Source organism: Leptodactylus fuscus, chromosome 8, assembly GCF_031893055.1.
Source record: "Leptodactylus fuscus isolate aLepFus1 chromosome 8, aLepFus1.hap2, whole genome shotgun sequence".
In the NCBI taxonomy this organism is placed as follows: Eukaryota; Metazoa; Chordata; class Amphibia; order Anura; family Leptodactylidae; genus Leptodactylus; species Leptodactylus fuscus.
The window spans coordinates 13696037-13719675 of NC_134272.1; the positions used below are offsets into that span (position 1 = coordinate 13696037).

General features: G+C 42.3%; 1 protein-coding gene across 1 annotated transcript in view; it reads right to left on the reverse strand.

Moving 5' to 3' along the window:
• The window catches only part of LMF1 (lipase maturation factor 1), a 164861-nt gene that overhangs the window by 68737 nt on the left and 72485 nt on the right, over positions 1–23639 (reverse strand). The window contains exon 5 of the mRNA XM_075285204.1: positions 13416–13481. Within this exon, the coding sequence (XP_075141305.1) occupies positions 13416–13481 (66 nt within the window). The remainder of the gene's footprint in view (positions 1–13415; positions 13482–23639) is intronic.

The window sequence follows — 23639 nt, forward strand, 5'->3', positions numbered from 1 at the left end:
AATTCTATTGTCTCCTCTCCTGACAACAGCAGGAGGTGCGAAGAACATAATCACTAAAATACTGCTCCTTATTTAATATAACTACTATAATACCGCCCCTATGTACAAGAATATATATACTATAATACTACTCCTATGTACAAGAATATAACTACTATAATACTGCCCCTATGTACAAGAATATAACTACTATAATACTGCTCCTTATGTACAAGAATATAACTACTATAATACTGCCCCCTATGTACAAGAATATAACTACTATAATACTGCTCCTATGTACAAGAATATAACTACTATAATACTACTCCTATGTACAAGAATATAACTACTATAATACTACTCCTATGTACAAGAATATAACTACTATAATACTGCTCCTATGTACAAGAATATAACTACTATAATACTGCTCCTATGTACAAGAATATAACTACTATAATACTGCCCCCCTATGTACAAGAATATAACTACTATAATACTACTCCTATGTACAAGAATATAACTACTATAATACTACTCCTATGTACAAGAATATAACTACTATAATACTGCTCCTATATACAAGAATATAACTACTATAATACTGCCCTATGTACAAGAATATAACTACTATAATACTACTCCTATGTACAAGAATATAACTACTATAATACTGCCCTATGTACAAGAATATAACTACTATAATACTACTCCTATGTACAAGAATATAACTACTATAATACTGCCCTATGTACAAGAATATAACTACTATAATACTGCCCCCCTATGTACAAGAATATAACTACTATAATACTACTCCTATGTACAAGAATATAACTACTATAATACTACTCCTATGTACAAGAATATAACTACTATAATACTGCTCCTATATACAAGAATATAACTACTATAATACTGCCCTATGTACAAGAATATAACTACTATAATACTACTCCTATGTACAAGAATATAACTACTATAATACTGCCCTATGTACAAGAATATAACTACTATAATACTACTCCTATGTACAAGAATATAACTACTATAATACTGCCCTATGTACAAGAATATAACTACTATAATACTACTCCTATGTACAAGAATATAACTACTATAATACTGCTCCTTATGTACAAGAATATAACTACTATAATACTGCTCCTTATGTACAAGAATATAACTACTATAATACTGCCCCCTATGTACAAGAATATAACTACTATAATACTACTCCTATGTACAAGAATATAACTACTACAATACTGCCCTATGTACAAGAATATAACTACTATAATACTACTCCTATGTACAAGAATATAACTACTATAATACTGCCCCCTATGTACACGGATATACTATGGAAGCACTGTGCAGTATTATTTTGGGGTTAGATGACAATATTTAGGTATATGTGTTCGCTGACTAGCCTTATGCAGTATTCCGCCCTCCTATAGCGGACTGTATATTTTCGGCGCACTTCCCTCCCAGTAATCACCTGGCGCTGGTTATTTGGCCGCACCATCAGGACACGGCTGAACACTAGATGCAGTGAAGCAGTTAACGTCCCATGTAGGTTACGGGTTCTGTGCCAGTTTTGGAGGGGGGCGTATAATGTGTCAGCTTTTGTTTGCTACTGCTCAGAAAGTCCAAGCTATAAATTAAATTAGCGGGAGACAAAGGCGTCCATTGTGCCTGTGCGGGGCTTTACGATTCTACTTATAATGGGGCTGTAAGGTGATTTATTTGCCCAGATGAGGGGTCAGCTCCAAGCACACGACTATGGTGTACCAGGACATATAGACCCTTGGCTCTTATCATCCCCTCCTGGCACATGGCCACCATACTGGACCTCTACATCAGGAGTAGACAATGCCCAAAGTGGTGACTTGGCCGGAGTTCATAGCCAATCAGAAGCCCCGAGATGAGTCAGGTGACAATACTGAGCCCAAAACTGATTTTTTTTTTCTATTACAAAAATTTATGAGAAAAATCCTACAACCGACCAAAGTAATAGTGATCATCCCCGTGAGGGTCTCCAGGCCGCAGTCACAGGGCAGGACCCCCGAGGAGGCGATTCTGTATCCTCAGAGATCAGAGAGATAAAACCAATTAGAGGCTGCGGCAGAGGAGACGGATAAGAGGCCGTGAAGTGGGATGAGGGGGATTAACCAGATTAGGGGGAGACGGCCACAGACCGCCAGGACAGCTGTGACAGCGTGAATGAGAGAGAGCACTGCCATGGAAGTCAGAGGGGCATTACATGGCTGGCTCTGTGATAGGGGCACTATATGGTTGGCTCTGTGATAGGGGCACTATATGGTTGGCTCTGTGATAGGGGCACTAGATGGCTGGCTGTATTATAGGGGCACTATGTGGATGGTTATGTTATAGGGGCACTACATAGATGGCCTTGTTATAGGGGCACTATATGGCCGGCTATATTATAGGGGCACTACGTGGCTGGTTATGTTATAGGGGCACTAGATGACTGGCTGTATTATAGGGGCACTACGTGGATGGTTATGTTATAGGGGCACTAGATGACTGGCTGTATTATAGGGGCACTACGTGGATGGTTATGTTATAGGGGCAGTATTAGGCTTTTTGGGGATTTTTGTTTATGGAAGTAGCAAATAGGGTTTATTTTCTTAAAGGAAACAGCGCCACTCTTGTTAATGGCTATGTCCAGTATTACAGCTCATCTTGATTCACGTGAACAGCTCCACAGCCAAAGATGACACATCACTATCTAGATCCTTATTGTCTGAACACTGCCCTAGTAGTAAGTGGTGTGATCTATGTATCTCTGGCTATATCAGCGGGGTCAGTGACGTTAATGGCTGCTGGAAAGCTTAACCGCCACCCAGCTTTCCCAGAAAAAGACAAGCATCAGATGAACAAGATAAAAGAAGTGCGGCAAAACCGCGTGTTAGAAGCTTCGCCACATCCATCTGATTTTGCAGGCATGATCGCGGTATCATTGTCTTTATCACAGTCTTTGGATGCGTACACACAGTGCAGTTACAGGGAGTAAAAACTGCATTGGACAAAAAAAAAACATGTTTTTTTGTGCAGTTTCTTAACTTTACAGGCAAAAAATGTTGAATAAATGTATAAAATTAAGAAACTGTAACAAAAACTGCAACCAAGTCCATGCACTGCACCATCTGAACACTCCCCTAGCGAAGAGTGACAGGACATTTAAGGGTCCTATTCAGACAGGTAATAAACACAAAAGCCAAAAAAAACCTGAACTTTTTGACGTGTGTCAATCTCCGACACGTTCCTGGACACTTGAGATACCGGGAGCCTGTGACGAGGAAGATGGCCAGGCGGGTAGAACGTGCTCTATGAGCTTCACAGAGGGGAATGCAAGCTGCTATCGGAGTACAGATGGGCGCACAGCAGGGGGTGCGCAGAAAATTAGTGGCAACAATAGATCCCAAATCTTGTGGAATTTCCACTGATGTAATTAAACTAAAGCCCCCCCCCCCCCCCCATTATCTGCTCGACAAGGCGCCGTCTCCAGAGATCAGCCAGGGCGCTCATTTCTCTTCCACCGTGACAATCCGAGGCTCCCGGCTATGGCTGCCAACAAATAGGAGCCCGTGACCCTAATACCAGTCCTAAGGTCACGTATAGGCCGCCATATCTGACCGGTGAGAATTCGACCTTCTGGACCCCAATGATCAGGCATTTGGAGTATCCCGAATTTACAGGCCATATAGGCATAGACTATAGGTTACCGCCATCATGGAGGATTCACATAAAAGAGACCTGACATTAAAGACTCTATGGCGGGTTCTCGATACTCCTTGAGGGTCTTCTCCAGCACAAGGACACCCCATAGACTAGTAAGCATAGGGTTAGTATATTGTTTGGGGCAATAATTGATTGTAGTACATGACAGACTTATGTGACGGGTGCCCTTTAAATATGAGGGTCCCTTTATGTATTATATTGGCCGACTGTACCCGAGTCACTGACTATACCAAGCCATCAATGGGGTTTGCAGATGGACCTCATCCATACCCAGGACACCCACTGATCAGCTGGTTGAAGAGAACGCAGATTTCATGTGAGAACCGCAACCTCTTCACTGAATACAAAGAACAGCGCTGTACAATGTATAGTGGCTGTGCTTGGTATTGCACTTCAGACCCATTTACTTGAATGGGACTGTGCTGCAAACAAGCCATGTTACATAGACAGTGAAGAAGGAACGATCATGCGACCAAAAACACTACTGCCGCTTTGACCAGCTGATCTCTGGGGGTCCCAGGTTCAGAGGTCATTGGTTGTCATCATCTCACAGACCTATCTATACTAGTGAACACTTGCATTCCCATGAAATCACAATTCCGAACTGTGCTGTTCCTCCATTGTTCCTCCTAGAAATCTGGGCGTTAATGGCTGCAATACCAAACACAACCACTATACAATGTATGGCGCTGTGCTTTGTATCCGAGCGCTCACCCGAACGCTGTGACCTCTTCACCCAGCTGATCTGTGTAGGTCGCAGGTGTCACATATTGACGACCTATCCTAAGGAAGTCCTGGAATCCCCCCTTTAAGAATTCTGCAGGTTTCCGGGGCATTGTGGGAACTAACCAGGTCACAAGTCTGACAAAGGGGTGGAGCTAAACGGCTGCCTGTTTGAAAGGGCACCTAGTATAATTGTGAATGCAGCTTTGGCTGTGACTAGAGAAAACAAAAAGTATAAATTTGATATTTATATATTAAGATTAAAATAATGGGCGCAGGAGTTATTGTCCCTCACCGCGACTTACATAACCACAATGCACCGTTTTTTTTTAGTCGCCGCGTCTCCAATCAGGGAAGGTCTCCGCGCCGGCCGCACCTGGGATCCATTAAGGATTCAGCGGACCATTATAAAGTTCTATAAAGCTCAGCATTGAATACAAACTCCAGACTTGGGGTAATTCGCTTTTGATGGCATGTTGACATTTATCTGCCAGCGTTCCTGCCTGTGCGCCCGTCCGGCACGGGAAGCCGCTTGTTAATTGCTTACATGCAGGTCTGAGGTTTACGGCTTCAGGATTGTCTGACGAAAAGCCCTTCCAGAAAGCCGGATCAGACGTCCCGAGCCCCCCGCTCCAATCAGCCTGAATTGGCGCTCAATGAGTGTTAATCGGTACAATTTGTCTCTCACTTGCACTTCGCGGAAGGGTTATTATCCAGGAGTGATGACCACGTCAGTGCCCAGGAGCACAGCGCTCGATTTCACTTTCAAACCGTTGTATGGCCGTATTCAGACCGAGCTCCCGGGAAACTGAATGACAGGACTCCAGTGCAAAAATATTAACCAATAAAGATGGCCGCAATCGCTGATCCACCAAAGGGTTGTTACCCAAATATTTCAGAAAAGCAAATTAGACTAATTATGCAGCAATCCCCTGCCACCAGGGGGAGCTCACTGCAGACTAGCTTATTATTGAATCCAATGTAAGAGTTGTCTGCAGTGTGCTCCCTCTAGTGGTGGCTGCAGGCATGCAAAACTTTATTAACAGATTTTCCTGTATTCTGATGACGGACGGCCTATCCTTAGCATATGATATGGTATGATGGGGTTTCATCTAGTACCCGCATAAATATGCTGTCTGTAAGGGCTGCCATGTTTGGATAAGTGCTGAGGCTTAGTGTTTGTGCTTGGTGTCAGCTTTAATGTGACTAAGTTGCAAAAGGGCAGGTGACCAATGAATGTGATGTCACTGGCTTGTGAAGTTGAGGCAGCACTCTCCCAAGATAATTGGTGGAGGTCCCAGTAATTAGATATACACCAAACAACGGGAGACCTAGTAGTCAGACGTCCACCAGTCACTGGGGGGAGGGGTTCCCAGTTGTCAGATGACCAGCAATATCTAGGGGTCCTGGGTGTCAGATATCCATCAACCACTAGGGTTCCTGTTGGTCAGCTGTCCATCAATCAAGGGGTGTCCCGGTGGTCAGATAACCACCAATCACTTGTGTCCCAGTAGTCAGATATCCACCAATCACTTGAGTCCCAGTAGTCAGCCAATCACTTGTGTCCCAGTAGTCAGATATCCACCAATCACTTGTGTCCCAGTAGTCAGATATCCACCAATCACTTGGGTCGTGGTAGTCAGATATCCAATCACTTGAGTCCCAGTAGTCAGTTATCCACCAATCACTTGGGTCGTGGTAGTCAGTTATCCACCAATCACTTGAGTCCCATTGGTCAAATATCCAATCACTTGGATCCCAGTAGTCATATATCCACCAATCAATACACCAACTTCTCAAGCATGTCTTCTTAGTACTCAGTGTTGTGCTGTCACTCTGTTACACCTCTTGGGAAAGGTATTAATTGTCAAGTGGGCGTTACCATTCTCCTGGTAAGAACTAATTTGACAACGTTAATAGCGCAGGAACACCCTTCCCCTCCATTGGTCACACCCAGTTACCAATTCTTTCAAACATTTCCAGGAGGAACAACAGAGGAACAATCCATCATAGAGAATATAATAAATGACTAGCACAGCCATGTCAGGAGTATTGGCTCATCTTCTGCTAGTCCGGCCGCTATGGCGGATTGACAGACTTTTCCTGGGCACTGTCCAGGCCGGGACGTTCATACCCCTCGCTGGGAGTCTTGAGTGGGGAGGGGGCTGCAGCGGAGTAATTACAGCCTCTTAAGATGTTGGTCTTATTAACCGCGGAGCAGTGTAACTCAGCATGCGCCTTCATTTCTGCCAGCAATTATGAGAAGACGGCTAATTAAGAATGATGGTTTATATGGCGCTGTTAACCCCTCGGCCGCCGCCGCTGACTTCAAGGCACTTTGAAGATATACAATAACAAAGGAATCTGTAATTTTAATTAAGTTTGTCCAGATGGAGTTTATTTACCAAGTAACGGAGTGGGGGGGGGGCTGCTTTTCATGTTTATGTCACTTTTTTTTTTATTATTATTTTTTTTTACGAAACGCGTTACTTGTGCTTAATGAAATTCTGGTTTTAGGGCAGCGGCCATTAACAGATGATCCCCGGCTCACATTGCTACGGGCCCATCTCCTTGTATCTCAGCTCGCAGGGATATCCGTACAAGACGCTGATCACACACAGCAGTTATAGAGTGTCTCTCTCTTGTTCTGGAGGACCTGTGACATAGACAACCTATTGATATGGATGGACATTGTGTAATACTTATTTCCCCCTGCGGTGGCAATGCAGGAAATTGGAACAATTGCAAAACTGGGTTTACTTTTTTTTTTCACATAGGAAAAGATTAAAAGTGCCGACAAGTGACTGGAATTTATTTTTATTGAAGCTGGAGAGGGGGCCACACAAAAAGGCGCACAAGGATGGGGTCTATCGCTAGTACTCTCTTAGAAAAGAAATTGGATGAAAACGACTGCAACCCTCCGAGACAGAGGCGGAACGTGAAGCTCCCGGGCACCAGACCAAAATCTATAATGATAGATATTAGGTAGATATAAGGTGAACTTAGATAGATAGATAGATAGATAGATAGATAGATAGATAGATAGATAGATAGATAGATGAGATAGATAGATAGATAGATAGATAGATAGATAGATAGATAGATAGATAGATAGATAGAGACAGACAGACAGACAGACAGACAGACAGACAGACAGACAGACAGACAGACAGACAGATAGATAGATAGATAGATAGATAGATAGATAGATAGATAGATAGATAGAGGAGATAGATAGATAGATAGATAGATAGATGATAGATAGATAGATAGATAGATAGATAGATAGATAGATAGATAGATAGATAGATGATAGATAGGAGAAAGAGAGATAGAGAGATAGATAGATAGATAGATAGATAGATAGATAGATAGATAGATAGGAGAAAGAGATAGAGAGATAGATAGATAGATAGATAGATAGATAGATAGATAGATAGATAGATAGATAGATAGATAGATGAGATAGATAGATAGATAGATAGATAGATAGATAGATAGATAGATGATAGATAGATAGATAGATAGATAGATAGATAGGAGATGGATAGATAGATAGATAGATAGATAGATAGATAGATAGATAGATAGATAGATAAATAGATAGAGGAGATAGATAGATAGATAGATAGATAGATAGATAGATAGATAGATAGATAGATAGATAGGAGATAGATAGATAGATAGATAGATAGATAGATAGATAGATAGGAGATGGATGGATAGATAGATAGACAGATGGATAGATAGATAGATAGATAGATAGATAGATAGACAGACAGACAGACAGACAGACAGACAGACAGACAGACAGACAGACAGACAGACAGATAGATAGATAGATAGATAGATGGTTGAAGAAGATTTCAGGGGACATTAGTAGTTTGGGGTGATAGTACAACAAGGACCTGATATTTTAGGCTGTATTCACACAGAGTAACGCCAGCCGTTTTTTGTGTGCTTTTTTGCACATAGCGCCGCGTATACGCCGCGTTAACGCCGGGCAACGCCACCGCTAAATAGCACACAAAAAACGGCTAGCGTTACTCTGTGTGAATACAGCCTAAAGGGCGTCCTCCTCTCTCCTGTCTACATTGATACCTGGTGGTTTTGTCTCGGAGGTGACACTTCTTCCTTCTACAAAGACTTACTGCATCAACCCAACATCGTCTTAGAAAAGCCGCATGTAATAAAGGAAGTAAAGCTATCCCATAAGGAGGAATGTACCATGTGACCGCACACACCAATCACACCAGTCCAATGTTTTGGTGTAGGTGCAGGGCTATGGGGCTGATGTGCAGTGCAGACCCCCGGGGTGTTTAGGTCAGTGACCCCGTATGTAGCAGTAACATTGGGAGCAGCGGTTTTGCATGTGTAGCTGTTCTGTGGGTTTGTCGTGTTATTTTTTTGGATCTTGTATGCAAACTGACCCGAGCAGTAATGTGAACAGGGATTTGCATCAGGAAGATTTGCATTCCAGGAGAGGCTTAGAGAGACAAAGAGATGATTTGACTATCTTATGTCACCTGGAAGAGGAGGCTGCAGCATGTGAACAGGGGGTTAGCACAGGATATACTGCAGAGGTTACAGGAGGAAAATAGAGGAGGAGGGGGGGGGGGGGGGATAAAAACCATCCCAAAAGGAGACCAACCCCACCATACAGTTCATGTGGTTCTGATGCAATATTTATCTATCTATCTATCTATCTATCTATCTATCTATCTATCTATCTATCTATGGGAAGACCAGCAATGTCCCTATGACAACACTAAATGGTCAGATCACTAGCAGGAGGGGTCATCAAGGGGTCTATCATTGCAATCCATTATTCCCATACACGTGTGTTTGTTGAAGTTACAGGTTTGGTGTTTTTCCAGTTCCCTCTGACAAAACTTCCTGACCTGGGATCACACCAATAGCAAAGTTGCAAAACTAGCGGCAGCCACAGAGTCCGCACATCACAGCGAGGGGGGCCGGGGACGGACTGCAGGGCCGCACATGACACCATGACGGGAATACATTATATTACCATTACACACAAATTCCCCCACAGCTATATTTATACTTTTCTATTTATTTCCTCCTTTTCTTTTCTTATTTTGGGGAATTCTACTTATCGGTGGTTAACCCGACGTGAAAGGCAAGAAACTCACCAAAACCGTGACATCTAGAAGAAAGAACACAAAGACATGACCGAAATCTGCAAATAGCCATGGAAATGTCATATGGAAGCCAAAGAATGTACAAAATACATCAGCAAATCTATCTAATATCTCTATCTATCTCCTATCTATCTATCTATCTATCTATCTATCTCCTATCTATCTATCTATCTATCTATCTATCTCCTATCTATCTATCTATCTATCTATCTCCTATCTATCTATCTATCTATCTATCTATCTATCTATCTCCTATCTATCTCCTATCTATCTATCTATCTCCTATCTATCTATCTATCTATCTATCTATCTATCTATCTATCTATCTCCTATCTATCTATCTCCTATCTATCATCTATCCATCTATCTCCTATCTATCTATCTATCTATCTATCTATCTATCTATCTATCTCCTATCTATCTATCTATCTATCTATCTATCTATCTATCTATCTATCTGCTATTTATCTATCTATCTCCTATCTATCTATCTATCTATCTATCTATCTATCTATCTATCTATCTATCTATCTATCCATGCATCTCCTATCTATCTATCTATCTATCTCCTATCTATCTATCTATCTATCCATCTATCTCCTATCTATCTATCTATCTATCTATCTATCTATCTATCTGCTATTTATCTATCTATCTCCTATCTATCTATCTATCTATCTATCTATCTATCTATCTATCTATCTATCTCCTATTTATCTATCTATCTCCTATCTATCTATCTATCTCCTATCTATCTATCTATCTATCTATCTATCTATCTCCTATCTATCTATCTATCTATCTATCTATCTATCTCCTATCTATCTATCTATCTATCTATCTATCTATCTATCCATGCATCTCCTATCTATCTATCTATCTATCTATCTATCTATCTATCTCCTATCTATCTATCTATCCATCTATCTCCTATCTATCTATCTATCTATCTATCTATCTATCTATCTATCTGCTATTTATCTATCTATCTCCTATCTATCTATCTATCTATCTATCTATCTATCTCCTATTTATCTATCTATCTCCTATCTATCTATCTATCTATCTATCTATCTCCTATCTATCTATCTATCTATCTATCTATCCATCTATCTCCTATCTATCTATCTATCTATCTATCTGCTATTTATCTATCTATCTCCTATCTATCTATCTATCTATCTATCTATCCATGCATCTCCTATCTATCTATCTATCTATCTATCTATCTATCTATCTATCCATCTATCTCCTATCTATCTATCTATCTATCTATCTGCTATTTATCTATCTATCTCCTATCTATCTATCTATCTATCTATCTATCTATCTATCTCCTATTTATCTATCTATCTCCTATCTATCTATCTATCTCCTATCTATCTATCTATCTATCTATCTATCTATCTATCTATCTATCTCCTATCTATCTATCTATCTATCTATCTATCTATCTCCTATTTATCTATCTATCTCCTATCTATCTATCTATCTATCTCCTATCTATCTATCTATCTATCTATCTATCTATCTATCTCCTATTTATCTATCTATCTCCTATCTATCTATCTATCTATCTATCTATCTATCTATCTATCTATCTTCTATCTATCTATCTATCTATCTATCTCCTATCTATCTATCTATCTATCTCTTGTAGGAATGTCAGCTATCTCATGTAGTAGATGTGACCAGGACATGGCTACTGACAGTCTTTTCCGCGGCTCCAGTACTTATCACAGGGGTCCTAATTCCAATCCCAACCATTGCAGACATGATTTGGTCTGTAGAAGACAAGTTAAGTGTAACTTGTAGATAGATGGAGTGATGTGGCTTTACCCCGAGGTCCTGGGGCTACTACGTCCCGATTATACATGGACAACCTGGAATGTTAACACATTAACTCCTGGATTTTAATTACTTCTTAGGTCAGAAGGGAGACTACATCACCTCTCCACAACATGAACCTCCTGTGGAGACACAAAGTGCCAGGACAGCCCCAGGATGGACCGCTGGGTCTATAAAACAGGATGACATAGCAGAGTTGTGGCAAGTAATAAATTCCATACACAGCAGTCAATGCAGACACATGAAGCCCAGCTGAGATTGTCACTGAAATCTGTGTTTTGAACTGCACAGCAAACTCAGCTCAGCTACACTTGTATATGACTATTATACCAAACTAGACATATAGGATCTATAGCTTAGTAACTAGTCCTCAGTGACTGCATCAGATACATGACAGCTGCCCGACTCCTCCCTGGGTAAAACTGGTTATGACCAACCCATAAAGGACATGTCCATATCAGAACAGTGACCGCAGCTCTGGAGTATAATACAGGATAAGTAATGTAATGTATGTACACAGTGACTGTACCAGCAGAATAGTGAGCGCAGCTCTGGAGTATAATACAGGATAAGTAATGTAATGTATGTACACAGTGACTGTACCAGCAGAATAGTGAGTGCAGCTCTGGAGTATAATACAGGATAAGTAATGTAATGTATGTACACAGTGACTGCACCAGCAGAATAGTGAGCGCAGCTCTGGAGTATAATACAGGATAAGTAATGTAATGTATGTACACAGTGACTGCACCAGCAGAATAGTGAGCGCAGCTCTGGAGTATAATACAGGATAAGTAATGTAATGTATGTACACAGTGACTGCACCAGCAGAATAGTGAGCGCAGCTCTGGAGTATAATACAGGATAAGTAATGTAATGTATGTACACAGTGACTGTACCAGCAGAATAGTGAGTGCAGCTCTGGAGTATAATACAGGATAAGTAATGTAATGTATGTACACAGTGACTGCACCAGCAGAATAGTGAGCGCAGCTCTGGAGTATAATACAGGATAAGTAATGTAATGTATGTACACAGTGACTGCACCAGCAGAATAGTGAGCGCAGCTCTGGAGTATAATACAGGATAAGTAATGTAATGTATGTACACAGTGACTGTACCAGCAGAACAGTGAGTGCAGCTCTGGGGTATAATACAGGATAAGTAATGTAATGTATGTACACAGTGACTGTACCAGCAGAATAGTGAGCGCAGCTCTGGAGTATAATACAGGATAAGTAATGTAATGTATGTACACAGTGACTGCACCAGCAGAATAGTGAGCGCAGCTCTGGAGTATAATACAGGATAAGTAATGTAATGTATGTACACAGTGACTGCACCAGCAGAATAGTGAGTGCAGCTCTGGAGTATAATACAGGATAAGTAATGTAATGTATGTACACAGTGACTGTACCAGCAGAATAGTGAGCGCAGCTCTGGAGTATAATACAGGATAAGTAATGTAATGTATGTACACAGTGACTGCACCAGCAGAATAGTGAGTGCAGCTCTGGGGTATAATACAGGATAAGTAATGTAATGTATGTACACAGTGACTGCACCAGCAGAATAGTGAGTGCAGCTCTGGAGTATAATACAGGATAAGTAATGTAATGTATGTACACAGTGACTGTACCAGCAGAATAGTGAGCGCAGCTCTGGAGTATTTTAGCTACTCCTCTGACTGTATAGGTCTTCACTGCAGTTCTGGCATTCTATTCATAGACCAGGAAGCTCAGGATGGTTCTATTAGAATAAACCACATGACTACCATCAGTAATTGCTGCACCATCTTTGGGGCTCTTGGAATACTTAGATGTTTCATTCTCAGCAGTCTCTGACTCCTCGGCATACACCGGCCGCGCGTCACTTAATTATTTATTAGTTTCACTTCATGAAATGTCCTTTGTGCACACGTCATGTACTGACCTCATAGTGATAGTTCATACAGGTCAGATCTCTCCAGCACTTGTCTCCTCGGATTTTAATAAGGCCCTGAAATAGGAACAAAAGAGAATTGATTGACATGGGCACAAACATGGCGGCCGCTCGGTAGCCTCCACCCCTCCCCCTGATCCCCTCCCTTCCTCTATTATCTGCAGTATTGCCATATACAGTATATATATATATATATATATATATATATATATATATATAGTAAAAGTTCTGCAATTTTCTAATAATTTTTATGTTTTAATTTCTCACCCTTGCCAAGACCTCTGCTTGTTGTCAGTGAAAGGACAAATTGGTTACAACTTGCTATACCTAGAATACCCTTCAGTACTTGCCCTACCTCCATATGTATGCAGAACTGCCTCTCAGGAGTCTAAGAAAGCTGAGTGACAACCAAAATGGTCACCTCTACAACTCCCACAGGGGTTGTTACTTCACTTTCTTAGGGTCCTGAATGGGAAATCGGCCTAGTTATGCAGCAGTAGTAGAGGAATAGGTTAGACTGGCCATTCAGTCGTTTGGGAAAGCTGCATGGAAACCATTTTTAATAAGAAGAGGACCGGAGGACTTCTATTTCAATTTTACATTTTCACCCCTTTTATAGTCATGGAGACTGGATATGGTCTCTATTTCATGGCTGTTATAGGAGATCCTATAGATTGCAGCTCTGGGGATAGATACAAGAGGCTGGGGCTAATACATCCGCTACATATGGGGTTAATGATAAAGCTAATACAGAAGACACCTGGGCCAGCGGCGGAGGGGACATCTGCATGCCACGCTCCCTGCCCCGGGCTAGGCCACTGTCTCCTGCCCGCTTTGATCTGAGCTTAAGACATTTGGCTGATTAGGATCACAAGATGTCTGATGAAGGAAGAGCTTGGATGGTCAAAAGGGGCAGCCACATGTGGCCCGCACAATGCATGTCTTCACCTCTTCATCTGGCCGGCCCGGTCCTGCGTCAGCGGCTGCAGCAATCATTCTGTGCACAGGTTAATAAGAAGATAATGAGATGTCTCCTGCTCATCGCTGGGTGTCATCCCTCAGACAAGGCTCCTCTGTGTATCCAGACAGGTGGCTTCATAAGGAGCCCCCACCTTTTAACACCATGTTTTTATCAGGTCCAGCATTCTGATTCCTTTCTTAAGACATCTTTTTAATAGTCAGAGCTTAGTTCTTCTGATACAGAGCTCCAAAACCACTGCATACACATAGAGCCGACTGATGAAAGGCCAGCTGCCTGCAGTCGACACTAGGGGGAGCTCAGGAGTTTACTGCATACTATACCATCATTGAATTCAATGTACAAATAGTATACAAAAAACTCCTGAGCTCCCTCTAGTGGTGAATGCGGGTAACTAGAGTTTAAGTACATGGACAGGTAATTCAGACTTGGGGTATGTTCATGCATCAGAATTTGGCCTTGATCTTAAGACGAATCTTGCTCAAAAATCAGTACCAAATTCCACCCTGTATCTGAAAACATACAATAGGAGGTAGAGATTAAAAAAAATAAGCATCCTGCTCCAGTTTGCCGCAGATCCTGTGGCTGATTTAGATGCATAACCCCCATTCTGTGGAGATAAGCTGTCTAATATAAAGCACCAAATCCACTACATAGGCTTAGAATTGAATAATAAAATTCCGTCTACCTGCTGCCGCCACTAGAGGGAGCTCAGGAGTTTACTGCATGAATGTACAAACTGTATACAGAACACTCCAGAGCTCCACCTAGTGGCGACTCCAGATAGATGGAGTTTTAGAACACGTGGGCCTACAGATCTATCCATTTTCGGACTTGACACTTCAGCTATACTAGTGAGATTTGTGGCTGTGGAGGGATATTAAAGTTGCTGGTTCCTCAGAGACAACCCCTTTAAAAAGTCATCCTCTAGCTGTGTTCCCTGATGATTTTACTGAGGACAAGTCAGCCCAGCCAAACCAGAAATGTAGATGTACCAGGACAGCTCCAGTCTGCCAGAACAGGGGCGGCTGGCAATTCTGGTTCACAGAAGAAGCTCTCAAGCAGATAATCCCATTCTAGGATACTCTAATATCCTTGCTTTTCAAAAGAACATGGAACAAATCTTCATACAAGTCTGTTCGGTTCTTACAATCGTCATCAGCGCATGCACTAAAGTTGGATTACATTCGTTTCTCTGCAGCAGGGGGTTAATTCTGCTCCTCTATCTCCAAATATCTATTTCGACTATTGAACCAATGTGTTTCAATAAAACATGGAACAAATCTCCATACAAGTCTGTTCGGTTCTTACAATCGTCATCAGTGCACGCACTAAAGTTGAATTATTTTGGTTTCTGTGCAGCAGAGGGTTAATTCTTCTCCTCTACCTCCGAATATCTATTTCGACTATTGAACCAAAGCGTTTCGACAGAACATGGAACAAATCTCCATACGGGTCTGTTTAGCCCTTACAGCCCTCATCAGTGCATGCACACTTGTATTATGTTGGTTTCTGTGCAGCAGGAGGTTAATTTTGCTCCTCTACCTCCACCTATCCGCTCCCATTGCCAGCATACGCTGTAGTTGGATGTTGTGTCCGCCTGTGAGCTGTTGATGTGTACAATCAGCTGCAGTAATTACAGATGTCGGTGACAGACTCCATCCAGTGAATCGTGTTATGGCAGTAAATCAAGCACCGAGGCTGTATTGTCATTGGCAGCGATCTTCTCCAGTCTACACGGCCGGGGCGCACAAGCTGCCAGCCTCCCTCAGCTTTTCTTCATTCTGCTATAATCTGATGTAAAGGAAGGGGGCGCTTTACTAAAAGTAAGACAAGTAATTGGGGATACTAGAAGAAAAAAACAACGTCTCGGACCCTGTAGTTAACCCTTTGTGCCTCCTTTCTACAAAAAAGATCTTTTTAATTTCGAAACTGGAAATCATGATACATTTTCAGGCATGTGGAAAGAGGATAGTCCCACTGCAGCACAGAGTATTTAAGCTGGTAAATTGTGAAATGGGTGGGGATAGAAACCCAGCTCAGTATTAGCATTGGAGGTGAGAAGCTGGAGAAGATAGTTGGCAGAGTAAAGTATGAAATCATAGGAATGATAGCAGCAGAAAAGGAGTGTGCTGATCTTGTAGGAGGCAGTGACCTACCCACTTATGACTGTTAGTGGGCTCGGGGTGGAAACAACAGGCTCTTCCACCGACACAGCTTATACTATATCTGGCAATAATTTGTGAAATAGCTGCGGACTGAACAACCTATGGCCAATTAGATTGTGGAAATAATATCCACAGAAGCAGAGGATTGTAGTGATCTTGTAGGAGGCAGTGACCAGTCCACACATGTGATTGTTAGCAAATACAAGGTAGAAGGGGCAGGATTCAACACCAGCATAAAGTATTTTATGACATTGGGAGAGATAGAACAACCTGTAGCTGATCAGATCATAGGAGTAATGTTAGTAGCAGAAGAGGAGTGTGCTGATCCTGTAGGAGGCAGTGACCTACCCACTTGTGACTGTTAGTGGGCTCAGGAAGGAAACAACAGGCATTTCCATTGGCACAGCTTATATCAACTCCAGCATAAAGTATTTTAGGAAATTTGGAGAGATAGAACACCCTGTAGCCGATCAGATCATAGGAGTAATGTCAGCAACAGAAGAGGAGTGTGCTGCTCATGTAAGAGGCAGTGACCTATCCCCTGGTGATTGTTAGTGGACACACAGTGTAAATAACCAGATTTTCCTCTAGCAAAGAGTATTGCTGAAAATAATTTCTGAAATGTGTGAACAACCTGTAGCCAAACAGAACGTGGAACTACTAGCAGCAGAGGAGCGGACTGATCTTTAAGGAGGCAGTGACCACACGTCATTTTAGCAAGCAGAAGTTGGAAAGAGCAGGATTCAACACCAGCACGAAGGATATTGTGAAAAGAGATGTGAAATTAGTGGGGATACAACCCCTGGTACTCTAGCCAATCAGATCATAGTAGTAATGGTCGCAGCAGAAGAAGATTGTGCTGATCTAGTAGGAGGCAATGACCAGACCCCAAGCACAAGGTGGAAGGTGCAGGATTCAAAACAAATTATTTTAGACAGTGAACTGGGTAGGGATAGAACACACTGTAGCCAATCAGATCATGGGAGGAATATCAGCAGCAGATGAGGAGTGTGGTGATCTTGTTGGAAGCAGTGACCAATAAACACATTTCACTGTTAGCAAGTACAAGGTGGAAAGAGCAGGAAGATCAGAAACTGGTAGTGATAGAACATCCTGCTGTCAATAAGATCATGGAAGTAACGGTGGCAGCAGATCAAGAGTGTGCTGATCTTGTAAGAGGCAGTGACCTGTCCAGTTCTGCATGAGAAAGGGACATCGTCCGGATACAAGAAATGGAATGGAGTCCAATAGGAAATTAAAGATGACAAAAACACATGGTTATAAAAAAAAAACGTTCCCCTCCTTAGAGCAGTTTCGAGCCCTGATTGTCTGGGCTCAGCCTCCTCCGCAACCGCTAAGTCCATTCATCATCATCATCACCAATCGATGTGACATTGCGCGTCTGATGAAAGCAGGAAAAGTATATAGAAACAGAAATTTTTGTATAAAGAGGAGACTGTACGCCGGCTCCTGAGATCTCCCCACCTCCTATTGGCCCATCGGCGTCAGCTTGTAAGATGTTTCCAAGAACTGGTCTAGAGGATGCCATCTTTACATAAATCAGAAGTCAATGAGATGAATGAAGGCCTTGCTAATTGGCTCCGGGTTAATTACAGCCCGTTGCGGCAGAAGAACAGCTGTTTTGGTACAGTAAGTCAGTCCAAATTGCTTCGGTATGGCGTCAGCCATTTATTATAAACACGGCTTCTACCTCCACCCGAGGGACGCCGCGTGGAGGGTGTTTATAGAACACTGGATGCTTATGTGCAGCAGAGCAGGCGATGGGGAGGGGGCAGATACAGCTCTAATTGGAAAATAAAAAGCTGATTCTTAACTTTTGCACTTTATTAGGACTCTCTTAAAAAAAAACGGGATTTATGGCAGCCTCCTTTACGCCAGGTCTGAACGATGACCATGTGGTGCTATGAATCCTAACATCATGTCAAAATGAACAGAACAAGGTACAAAGATTAAATCTGACACATTGGTGCCTTAGGAAAAAGCTGAGGGTGTAGATGTAGCAGAGCTGAGTTAGTGAGATGGACCCAAGTTTATTTTGTCAAGTGTTGCAGGTTTAAGTTTGTCAAATGTAGGTGTGCTGAGATCGTCGCATGAAGAAAAATTTGCTAGAGGTAGTAGAGTTGAGTTTGTCAGATGTAGTAGGGATGAAATTGTGAGTTTATTAGTCGTACAAAGGACCGTAGGCAAGTATACTGCATGACGCTAAACCGGTGGACAGAATTGCAACTCCAAACATGCCCTAGGTGAAAGGTTTCCAAACTGGTTTTGAACTGTGCAAAAACTACAACTCTCATTATGCCCAACTGGCCACAGGTTGGAGACTACTATGAACAAGTGGCTCTGAGCATGCGGTCATCTCAATTCCACCATTTAGCACATAATGAGAATCCTCATGGGCGGGGACAGAGCAGGCAGTAGCCAATCAGAGCAGCAGAAGAGCAGTGATATTTCCTGGAAGGAGCTTTCCCATCCCCTGCTCAGTAATGCACTTTAGGTAAGAGGAGTAAGAGGAAGAGACACCAGCGCTGAGCACACTCATCACTAGGGTTGAGCGATTGGGAAAGATTGGATCCCGATCGGCGATCGCGCAAATTTCACATTCGGGATCGGCTGGAAAATGATCAAAAATCGAATTTTGAAATCTCACGATCGGCTCAACTCTACTCTATATCTAATATACAATTAGTGTTGAGCGATCGGGAAAGATCGGATCCCGATCGGCGATCGAGCAAATTTAACGATCGCAATTGGCTGGAAAATGATCGGAAATCAGATTTTAAAATCAATCCTGAAATCTCAAGATCGGCTCAACCCTACTCATCACAATTCCACTAGTTATCAAATAAGATGGGTCTGCGTGGGCGGGAACAAAGTCACTCATAGCCAATCACAGCAGCAGAACAGTACCGATACTTCCAGGAAGGAGCTAAACCCCCTCATCCTATGCTGAACTTTGTATAAGAGGAGCGGGCCAAGTGCAGTGACACCAGCTCTGAACACGTCTGGCTAAAAGAAATGGTTGTCACTGCTGTACTACTTAGCAAATAATAAGAATCCGCATGGGCGGGGTCAGAGAAGGCAGTGGCTAATCACAGCAGCAGAACAGCAGTGGTTTTACCCATTCCATGCTAAGCTATAAACTTTGCATGAGAGGAGTGGGGGAAGGGTAGTGACAACCGTTCTGAGCACATTTCTAGGTTACAAAAGAAGTTGGTTGTCGCTTTCTGAGATAGATGGCCTAACTCTACCAATGAAGAATTTTTATTTTCCAGCCGCTCACACACAAAGGGTAGTCAAGTATCCTCATGTCAATGATTGCACGCTATACATGGCGTCACAGCCTCCGGACAGTTGGGACGTTGCAGGCCCGAGCAAGTTTATCTCTTGTTTATTCAGGTAACAGACGACACTTCAGACTCTGCTCCAGCGTAGATTATCGGCCATGATCTCAGTTGCCAAGTGACCATGTTATTGACTAATACGACACACGTTCGGCTTCCCTTCCGATGGGGAAACATTGCCCTAATTAATGATTATTCCAGCTGAGTGCGCCTAGAAATGATGTAAGACGCAGCAAGAGGCAAGAAACAGAGGCAGCAAGACATAAAAAAAAAAATTTTTGTCGTTCTCCGTTCACATGTAAAGCTGCATTCACAAATCTGCTACAACACAGCAGTGCATTGTGGGAGTTCTGATGATAGTTACATTGTAACAGCAGTTAGATCAGGTGACTGCATGAAATGATCAACTGAAATCCGACTCCAGCTTTGGATGTGAATGGAGTAGAAAACATTATAAGGCTGTAGAACAACATAGGATAAATATGCAGCGATTTTTACCGTAAAAAGTGGAGAAATACTCCAGTGTGTGACCTGATAGCGCTCGCAGCACATTAGAGGACTGTAGGTTGTCACACCAGCTAGAGACATCTCTTGCAGCCCCCTGCACGGTCAACGTGCACATGGGGTAAATGCCCCGGGATCACCACCAATTTTTTCTTACCTTAATCGATTCCAAATTCCCTGACATCTTGAGGTTGTGTACTATGTATGGCATTATATGGCTGCACAAAGTGGGCGTTGTAATTTGGCACTTACTGGTGGTATCTGGCATTAGCATTCAAACACTATATGGCAGTATTATATATACCTTATATGGCAGTATTATATTATATATGCCTTATATGGCAGTATTATATTATATATGCCTTATATGGCAGTATTATGCAGGCAATACTTTCATCTAGAACTTTCTACTGTTATTACTTTGGCACTGGTACTAGGGTGGTATATTGCGGTATTAAGTAGATGATGACAAAGGGGTACTTGTATTACCACAAAACCCCAAAACGCATTGTCAATTCCAATAAACGAACATTTCCACGTACATCTGCGTTTTGCATTTGTGGAGTGCGCCACCCAGGTTTTTCACATCACTGTTTATCAGTGTCCTTACGCGGTATTAAGTAGGCATTATATGGCGGTATTGTGAAGGTGCTACATTTGTTGTACTATTATTTAGCACTTACTAGTGTTATTACTTTGACACCGATATTGCGGTATCATATTACGTATGATATGGCAGTATTATATATGTACTGTATTTGTTGTAGTTGTAATTGTAATTGGCGTAGTATATTGCAGTATTATGTAGGTACTTTATTTGATGATTTTTTTTTTGGTTGAAATAAGTTTTGATGAATTTTTTTTGTCACTTACTACTGTAGTGATATTACTCTGGCCCTGGTATCAGAGGAATATATTAAGCAGGCACTATATGGCGGTACTATGTAGCTATGCATTGGTTGTACTTTTATTTAGCACTTACTGTTATTTCTTTGGCACCGTCATTGGGGTAGTATATTGCAGTATTACGTATTACATGGCGGTATTGGGTAGGTACCTGATGTACTTATTAGGCACTTACTACTGTTATTACTTTGTCGTCGGTATTTCGCTACGGTTTGGCAGAATTATGCATACGTTGCATGACAATATTATGTGGGCACAAATATTGGGCACTTTCTTTTAGTATTATTGTATGTGGGTACTGCTTCGTTGTGACGTTATTTGGGCACATTTAGGGATCCCTATAAAAAAGTAAGGGGGGAGAGGACTGCACACCTATTTCCCTAGACGTCCCTATATCCTAGGTACAACTCAGACACCTCTACAGGAACGCGCAAACATCTCCTCACATCTCAGCTTGCCAGTCTTCTGTCACTTTGACAATGGGGGAGAGACCTGAATATTTAAGGGAGCAGCAACCAAACAAGTAGTCACTTCCCTTCCCCCACTCAGCCGTTGAGTCTACGAGTAGTGAGATGTATTGGCCTATACGTTGATTGGATCCAGATCTTTATACATTGTACATGGGACTGGAGTGGTCCCTATAGGACTGAGCTGCTGATAACCACTAACCCTATCAGTAGACGGCCTGTAATAATCTGGAGCTTCTAATCTGAAGTCAATTCTAGACTCGGTCCCACAGATAGCAGCGCCCCAAAGAGAGGGGGCAGCAGCGGGCAGGCTCATTACAGAGTGGTCACACATGGGCCCGGACCTGTCATATGGGTGATATGGCTCCAATACAGAGTCCAGCTGTAGGGCCCGGCCGGTCCTGCTGATCCTTATCTGCGGCTACTTCACAAAGCGGCTTTTACAAGAAGCCAGAGAGGCTCTTGTGTATTCTGGCTGAGATTTGTGGCAGAAGCTTTATTAAAGGGGGAGTCCATATTTGGGATTATTCCAAAAAATAAGAACTCTGGGAACAATGGGACGTAACACTATATTCTGGATTATCGGTCCATGTCGAAAAGTTTTCTTAATAAAATAAAGGGTTTTTACTAAGTTATAGTCATCCCCTATTGACAGGGTAGGGGATAACATGATTGTTGGGGGTCCAAGACTGGGACCCCCATCAATCACAAGAATGGGGCTCCAATTCTCCAGTCCCGATGGAGCAGCAGGCCAAGCAGACCCCATGCCGAATCACTGATTGGATACAGTAGGACCCCCCTATTCAATCATAACTTGGTACAACCCCTTTGCAGTCTTATATAGGAGGTATGTTGTTGATCGGTGGAGGTCTAATCACTGTCCCCCCGTTATCATAAGACCTGGGGTGCTTCCTGCTTACCTGCATTTCCGACCAACCACCCCACTCAAAATAGGGTGAATTTATCTCAGTTCTCTTGATCGGTGGGGGTCCTAGCAGTCAGACCCCACTGCTCAGTAAGCTATCCTCGAAGGGCTATCCCTTTAAGACATGGCTGCATGATTACCACAACAGCTCCACCCCTGTCCATAGGTTGTGTTTGGTATTGCAGCTCAGGTCCATTGATATTAACGGGGTTCAGTTGTAATACCATTCACAACCTGCAGACGGGTGTGGCGCTGTATTGGGAAAGCAGCCATGTTTTCGTACTCCAGGCAGATCTGCCTAGTTGTGCAGTAGCAATATTTTTATCATAACATAACCAGGAATATCTGTCATTCAGGACTCTAGAAAAGCTGGGTGGTAAATCCTGTAATGGAGACCATATTGTGTGTCCCTCTGCTATTGCCATGATGCCTACACCTAATATATAATACTAGTGATAATAGTACCAGCTGTGATAGTGATTGATCTCTTGGTCGTATCCGTTCCGAGGAACGATGCTACGATCATCCATGATCATCAAGAAAAGCTTCATGCTGCGGCTCAATCTGCCTGCAGTGGCCACTACAGGAGAAATGTGGTATTACATGAAAGAACTTCAAATGAATGGGCAACTCCATAATGTCTGATTGTACAGAATCCTTCAGAGTTGGAGTCCGTCTTTCCTGCTCTAAGTCATCCATATACCCCTTATAGGCACTTGGTGTGATACTACTCCATAGCTATATCCAGGGGTGCAACAATTATTCGGCCGTATGGACAGATGTGCCTTCCAATCCACTATATATCTGGATTCATCCGGACAAGGCCTAGGTATGACCCCTTTAAGAGGCCTTTCTCATGAAATTTCCCAAATAACTTTAAAAAGAAGTTCTCTGGAGATGAAGC